The sequence below is a fragment of the Nerophis ophidion genome, linkage group LG13 (assembly GCF_033978795.1).
Source record: "Nerophis ophidion isolate RoL-2023_Sa linkage group LG13, RoL_Noph_v1.0, whole genome shotgun sequence".
Lineage (NCBI taxonomy): Eukaryota > Metazoa > Chordata > Actinopteri > Syngnathiformes > Syngnathidae > Nerophis > Nerophis ophidion.
Window position 1 is genome coordinate 24,436,923 of NC_084623.1, and position 8,314 is coordinate 24,445,236.

The window sequence follows — 8,314 nt, forward strand, 5'->3', positions numbered from 1 at the left end:
AGTGTGAATGTTGTCTGTCTATCTGTGTTGGCCCTGCGATGAGGTGGCGACTTGTCCAGGGTGTACCCCGCCTTCCGCCCGATTGTAGCTGAGATAGGCGCCAGCGCCCCCCGCGACCCCGAAAGGGAATAAGCGGTAGAAAATGGATGGATGGATGTTTTTCATGAGCTCTATGTTTTATTTTAGCGGGTGAGTCCTGCTGTGTACCTCTTACAGCAGGGGTCACCAACCTTTTTGAAACCAAGAGCTACTTCTTGGGTACTGATTAATGCGAAGGGCTACCAGTTTGATACACACTTAAATAAATTGCCAGAAATAGCCAATTTGCTCAGTTTACCTTTAACTATATTTTATTATAGAATTAATGATATTTATCTTTGTGGAAAAACTGATCATCTTGATGATTTCTCACAATAGATATATATAGAAACAGATAAATATCAATATGCAACACTTTATTTTTATATTTTCTCTAAGTGCACATTTTTCAAATTGAACATATTCAAATGATCACTTCTAAGACAGTCTTGTGAAATCACAATATCCCATTTTAACTAGCTAACCACTAACATTTTTTCACAAATCATGAATTACTTTACACCATGTTTTTTACAAATAATAACTCATGTAAAATACAAAAGTCGACTCTCAAATGTTTTAATAAATCATGTCACACTTTGAACTGGACACCAAATCTGTTATCTGTTGCTTTGTCAGTTAGTGGGAAGCCTGGCATTGCATGCTGTTAAGTAGTGTGTTGTACTCAGCTGTGTAACTTGACAGTGCAACTCTGAGTGAGTCTTGCAGATGTGCATCAGTGAGGCATGTTCTGTGTTTGTTCTTGATGAAGTTCATATCAGAAGAGGCTAATTCACAAAGATAAGTTGAACCAAACAGGCTTGCAACCTTCATCGCTGCTGTGCATACACCACTGTACTTTTCTTTGTCATTAAGGCACCAAAGGTTTGGTGCAGCCTGGTGGGCTTTAACTTTTAAATTGTCAGGAAAGAAGAGGAAGGAATTTAAAAGGTAAAAAGGTGTATGTGTTTGAAAATCCTAAAATCATTTTTAAGATTGTATTTTTTCTCTAAAATTTTCTTTCTGAAAGTTATAAGAAGCAAAGTAAAACAAAAAATGAATTTATTTAAACAAGTGAAGACCAAGTCTTTAAAATATTTTCTTGGATTTTCAAGTTCTATTTGAGTTTTGTCTCTCTTAGAATTAAAAATGTTGAGCAACGCGAGACCAGCTTGCTAGTAAATAAGTAAAATTTAAAAAATAGAGGCAGCTCACTGGTAAGTGCTGCTATTTGAGCTATTTTTAGAACAGGCCAGCGGGCTACTCATCTGGTCCTTACGGGCTACATCGTGCCCGCGGGCACCGCGTTGGTGACCCCTGTCTTACAGTGATCACATTTTGTTCATCTTAAAACGTCCACATTTTGTACAATGAGATGTATAATGTAGCACAAGCATGGGATAAAGTGTACATTTTTTACTAAGTTTTTATTAACATTTTGAATGCTAATTAAAACTAAAGAATGTTACATCTTTTAACAGCATTTTATGATAATATCCAAAAACTAACATTCTTAAACTCATGACACTGGGAATAAGCACAAATGTGATTTGGGAGTGTTGGTGTACATGTATTGGCTGTTCATTCTGCTAAATTGAGATAGCATGCCATTTATTTAAAAGTAACATGCTGTTAATGTCTTTGATAGGTTGCATGTAAACAATGTATACATCACAATGTAAAGACCTGGCAGTTACTGTTTGTGTGGTGTTGGACTGGTCAGACGTTTTTTGTGGCCATTATTAACACATCTGTGGTTGAGCAGTGTGTGCGCGTATTCTGACACCGATTAAAGAGAGAGACTGTTGTCAATTGGCATTTAGTTTGTTTGTTTTGGTGTGATTTAAGCAGATAGTGTCTAGTTTTTTTCTGATGATTTTTTTGGTTTCAGTATTGCCGACAGTAATCAGTTTTGCGCAATAAAATGATTGTTGATGCCGACCACCTTCTCCTTCAAATGTATCAGATGCCATTTTGTTATCTGTTGTGACCACTTGTCACATGTCATTCATAGAGTTGCATTGAAAAATGGTACAGAATAAATAAATAATTTTATCCTGTTTCGAGTTTAGATTGGATTTTGTGCGTAGCATAGATTTTCTGTGCGTGGAGGACATGGGAGTAATGCGCAGGTGTGCACCGTGGACTGTAAAAGGCCGCTGGGGTTGTTTTGATAGCGCACATTGTTTAAGATTTTCGGTAGTTTACAATAGTGTTACAAATCCTCTAGCAGCTTTGGTGTTAAAAGGTATGAATACAATACATTTGGAAAAACTAGGTGGGCTTGGGCCCTAGTTTGCTGATGCTTGTTTGAAATGGACACATCCACATTAGGTCTGATGAATCAAGCAAAAAAGAAAAGAGGTGGTTTAAATCAGAAAATTCAACATTACTAGAAAACGAAGGTCATTTTACTGTAGAATTTACAGTTGTTTTAGTATCGACAACTATTCGGCGAGTCAGTTTGACGCAATCTGATTTGACTAATAACCAGTCGAAATCGTCAAACATTTAACCCACTTCAAAGATACTGAAATTCCATGACATAGTGAAATTGCAAACAGTTAAAATTATACACAAAGCAAACTATAACCGTTTATTTTCCATTTAGTCCATCACCATGGTTACTTATTAGTTTCAGCTGTTACTCCCAGTTCCTGTGCACCTGTTCTCTGTTAATCACCTTCCCTTTATAAGCCTTCCTCTTTTCATTCTCCTGCCTGGGACTCTAGTTTGTTTTCACGCATTGTAACGTCAGGTATGCTTTTCTCGCTAGCTCATTAGCTCAGCCACCTAGTCATCTTTAGCTCACATGCTAATCATCTTTGTTTTTACTTTTTATGCCTTCATGCCAAGTCTTAGTTCTTTATATTTCTTAGCTTTCACGCTAGCGTCTTTTCTTTACCTTTTTATTAGCTCCAGTGTTTTTGTTCGGAGCTCACCTTTTGTTAATTAATTTGTTAGATCCTACCTTTGTTGTGTTCTTCGTTTGACGCATCCGTGAGGGAATCGAACCCGGTACCACGATGCCGAAACGGCGTTACACTCCATCCATCCATCATCTTCCGCTTATCCGAGGTCGGGTCGCGGGAGCAGCAGCCTAAGCAGGGAAGCCCAGACTTCCCTATCTCCAGCCACTTCGTCTAGCTCTTCCCGGGGGATCCCGAGGCGTTCCCAGGCCAGCCGGGAGACATAGTCTTCCCAGCGCGTCGTGGGTCTTCCCCGTGGCCTCCTACCAGCTGGACGTGCCCTAAACACATCCCTAGAGAGGCGTTCGGGTGGCATCCTGACCAGATGCCCGAACCACCTCATCTGGCTCCTCTCGATGTGGAGGAGCAGCGGCTTTACGTTGAGCTCCTCCCGGATGGCAGAGCTTCTCACCCAATCTCTAAGGGAGAGCCCCGCCACCCGGCGGAGGAAACTCATTTCGGCCACTTGTACCCGTGATTTTATCCTTTCGGTCATGACCCAAAGCTCATGACCATAGGTGAGGATCGGAACGTAGATCGACCGGTAAATTGAGAGCTTTACCTTCCGGCTCAGCTCCTTCTTCACCACAACGGATCGATACAACGTCCACATTACTGAAGACGCCGCACCGATCCGCCTGTCGATCTCACGATCCACTCTTCCCCCACTCGTGAACAAGACTCCTAGGTACTTGAACTCCTCCACTTGGGGCAGGGTCTCCTCCCCAACCCGGAGATGGCACTCCACCCTTTTCCGGGCGAGAACCATGGACTCGGACTTGGAGGTGCTGATTCTCATTCCGGTCGCTTCACACTCGGCTGCGAACCGATCCAGTGAGAGCTGAAGATCCCGGCCAGATGAAGCCATCAGGACTACATCATCTGCAAAAAGCAGAGACCTAGTCCCGTGGCCACCAAACCGGATCCCCTCAACGCCTTGGCCGCGCCTAGAAATTCTGTCCATAAATGTTATGAACAGAATCGGTGACAAAGGACAGCGTTGGCGGAGTCCAACCCTCACTGGAAACGTGTCCAACTTACTGCCAGCAATGCGGACCAAGCTCTGACACTGATCATACAGGGAGCGGACTGCCACAATAAGACAGTCCGGTACCCCATACTCTCTGAGCACTCCCCACAGGACTTCCCGAGGGACACGGTCGAATGCCTTCTCCAAGTCCACAAAGCACATGTAGACTGGTTGGGCAAACTCCCATGCACCCTCAAGAACCCTGCCGAGAGTATAGAGCTGGTCCCCAGTTCCACGACCAGGACGAAAACCACACTGTTCCTCCTGAATCCGAGGTTCGACTATCCGGCGAAGCCTCCTCTCCAGTACACCTGAATAAACCTTACCGGGAAGGCTGAGGAGTGTGATCCCACAATAGTTGGAACACACCCTCCGGTCCCCCTTCTTAAAGAGAGGGACCACCACCCCGGTCTGCCAATCCAGAGGTACCGCCCCCAATGTCCACGCGATGCTGCAGAGTCTTGTCAACCAAGACAGCCCCACAGCATCCAGAGCCTTAAGGAACTCCGGGCGGATCTCATCCACCCCCGGGGCCTTGCCACCGAGGAGCTTTTTAACTACCTCAGCGACCTCAGCCCCAGAAATAGGAGAGTCCACCACAGATTCCCCAGGCACCGCTTCCTCAAAGGAAGACGTGTTGGTGGGATTGAGGAGGTCTTCGAAGTATTCCCTCCACCGATCCACAACATCCGCAGTCGAAGTCATCAGAACACCATCCGCACTATACACGGTGTTGATAGTGCACTGCTTCCCCTTCCTGAGGCGGCGTGTGGTGGTCCAGAATCGCTTCGAAGCCGTCCGGAAGTCGTTTTCCATGGCTTCCCCGAACTCTTCCCATGTCCGAGTTTTCGCCTCCGCAACCGCTAAAGCTGCACACCGCTTGGCCCATCGGTACCCGTCCACTGCCTCCGGAGTCCTATGAGCCAAAAGAACCCGATAGGACTCCTTCTTCAGCTTGACGGCATCCCTCACTGCTGGTGTCCACCAACGGGTTCTGGGATTACCGCCACGACAGGCACCAACAACCTTGCGGCCACAGCTCCAATCAGCCGCCTCGACAATAGAGGTTCGGAACATGGTCCACTCGGACTCAATATCCAGCACCTCCCTCAATTCACACTTGTCCCGGAGGTGTGAATTGAAACTCTCTCTGACAGGAGACTCTGCCAGACATTCCCAGCAGACCCTCACAATGCGTTTGGGCCTGCCAGGTCTGTCCGGCATCCTCCCCGACCATTGCAGCCAACTCACCACCAGGTGGTGATCGGTAGAAAGCTCCGCCCCTCTCTTCACCCGAGTGTCCAAAACATAAGGCCGCAAATCCGATGACACAACTACAAAGTCGATCATGGAACTGCGGCCTAGGGTGTCCTGGTGCCAAGTGCACATATGGACACCCTTATGTTTGAACATGGTGTTTGTTATGGACAATCCGTGACGAGCACAAAAGTCCAATAACAAAACACCACTCGGCGTTACACTATGAAATATAATTTACTTCACCAGTTATTTATTTATTTATTTTCATTGTGATACTTATGGAGTATATTGTGAATACATTGAGAAGAGGAAGTGAAGAAAAGTTTTAGCAACTGTGATGTAAGAGAAAAGACGTAGGATTAAATAAGCTCTGCTTCTTCCTACTCCTTTTCGAACATGTTGAAAAGAGAAACTGGAAATTGTGATGTATTACGTTGTATGCTTGCATGTTCGAAATGAACTCAAACTCAAACTTCTCAAGTTGAGTACCTGAAGCACCCTGCGTACAGTGGGCGTGTTTGAGGATGTTATGAGATGGGGGATGGGCTGCCATCAGACACAACGCTCGTCGTGCCACCACGCTGCCCTGTTGGCACACGCCAGAAATGTTTATGTTGTATTGTCGACCAGTTTGCTCGACCAGAAAGTCTCCCTCACTGCTGCCCTGCGGCAACAGTCATGATCCTTCCACAGGTTCACCATTCCTGTTTTTTCTTTTTCTTTTCTTTCCTTTTCTTTTTCTTTCTCTGGTCAAGTTTGATTTTCTACCATTTTACCGTTTATCAGCACTGCCAGAACCGAGGACCTCACTAAATTGTTCAATCTCAACAATGTTTATTTGTTAATCTGAAAGTGGGAAAAAGTCGAAAATGAGATTTGTATGAATGATGGGTCCTCACTTCTCTGTGAATCGCTTTGAGTGTCTAGAAAAGCGCTATATAAATCTAATTGATATTTTTTTCTATTCAATGTGTTCTGTTTATAAGTTTCTTGATGGAGAATCACTGTAACGGCTATAGCTACATCTATGATGTGACCTTACTTATATTTAGTGACCAGTCAGTGTAAAGCACTACATATCATAATCATCACCAGCTGTGCTCTTAACAAATACGATGGAATAGATTTGAATCATTCTGACTATGGAAATCCCTAATCTATGACAGCCTTTTTGGGGTTGCAAACTTTCTCTTAAAATAACCAAAACGTTTTGTTCCACAGATCCGGATCATTTATTTGCATGAACTGCTCTGATTGGATGATTGATGACCGGTGACAGACTGATCAGCGCTGGTAGGCTATTCAATGAGACCCGGGATCTAACATTCTCCACATGTGATATGACACAACTGTTTCATCAGATTTGGTATCTGAACATTTAGCTGTTTGGGAAACCTTTTTAGGATTAAGTGTATTTTTTCCTCCCTGTACTATGCGAAGGTTTTTTAAAGCATGTTTTACATATTTTTGGCCTTAAATTATGCATTATATGCAGTAGCAGCTGCATATAACCAATCAGAGTGTACTGTTCAGTATCTTGTCCACTTATTGGCTCAGCCTTAGGCAGCATCCAGGCCTGCCTTTTAATGTAAAGGTGACCATGTGGCTGTTATTTCATGTATCATAATGTTAAAACGGTATTTATACGTGTTTTTAATGCTAAATTTTTGAACATTTTAAATTTAAAAGGATTACTTCCTACTTTGCAGAATTTAATTTTCCACAATCTAGGCCCGAAACCAATTAATAAACAACGGTTCACCGTGTTTGTTAGTGAGTTGCAACAAAACAATATCCCTAAATTTGCAAACACTTTAATTTTTCTTTTTCTCCAATGATAAGTGTTAGTTTACAAGCAGGTTCTTAAAACTTTCTACGCAAATAGAGGCCATGATAATTAAATACATTTTGAATTTGATTACATATTTGAAATATATGCAAAGACTTGTCATATCTTCTGATAAATTGTCCAAAGTGGAGAAACACAGCTTTAGGACATAGTGCCAGCTTCATACGTTGAAAAATTCATTCCATATAGTTATTTGATTGATAACTTGATGTTTATTATTATTAATGACTATAAAAAATGCACAAATATTTCCATGGTGATAAAACCAAATTATCAAATATCAAGTGCTGTGTTGTTTTTTTATGTATAGAGTGCCAGGTCGTGTGTAATGGTGTTTACTTTCTGCTACCATGACAAATACATCTATTTACACTCGCCACACATATGTTAAAGAGCAAATACAATACAGAATATCAAATTTGATTAACAAATTGCATCAGTCAGTGTCATGTAAAATAGTAAATTCACTATTGATGATCGATTAAACAATAAAAAACTAAAATAATTAGGTAAGTCAGATGTTGTTCTTGATAAAACTTGGTTTACCGCCATTGAATGAAGGATGAAAATTAAAAAAGGTTCTTGGTGCGTCACTTCACCATGCTTTTTTTCTGCCTTGTCTTCAAAACGTATTGTACTTAGCTCACATTCTCACATCTGGCGTGTTTTTAATGGATCACATACTTAATAAAGCACTATCAATCTACTTTGCGTTAAAAGCATTGTATACGCCCTTGTTGTGCGCAGGTAAGCCTTATAGATGACACCTTAGAAGTGTATGTGACATGGCACAGGTACCACGTGTTTATCACCGATGAACCCTTCAAATACAGTACGTCTGACAGGCTGTCGTAGTCTTTTGAGGACAGAGGGTTCACACAGTGCATTGCTGTATTAAAATCATAAAAAGTAAATTTTATATGTGGTTCTTACACGTGCATACAACGTGTAGTCTCTTTGGAGTAAAACAAGCCGCCACCCTTGAACCCATAAAAAGCTCCAGCCATTTGTACTTAAAAAAGATAATAATTATGTTTTTTCTGTAAAATACTACTTATTGATGTGAAAAATATGTGATGTTTCATTTTACATTTTTCATAATAAATGTATTCATTTTTTGAAAAGATG

General features: G+C 42.1%; 1 protein-coding gene across 2 annotated transcripts in view; it reads left to right on the forward strand.

Annotated features, from left to right (window-relative positions):
* gtpbp8 (GTP binding protein 8 (putative)) overlaps positions 1–8,310 on the forward strand; it is a 50,483-nt gene extending 42,173 nt beyond the window's left edge. For both annotated transcript variants that reach the window (XM_061918617.1, XM_061918618.1), the window contains one exon: positions 6,559–8,310. In XM_061918617.1, the coding sequence (XP_061774601.1) occupies positions 6,559–6,581 (23 nt within the window). In that variant the 3' untranslated portion in view covers positions 6,582–8,310. The remainder of the gene's footprint in view (positions 1–6,558) is intronic.
* Positions 8,311–8,314: the final 4 nt, after the last annotated feature.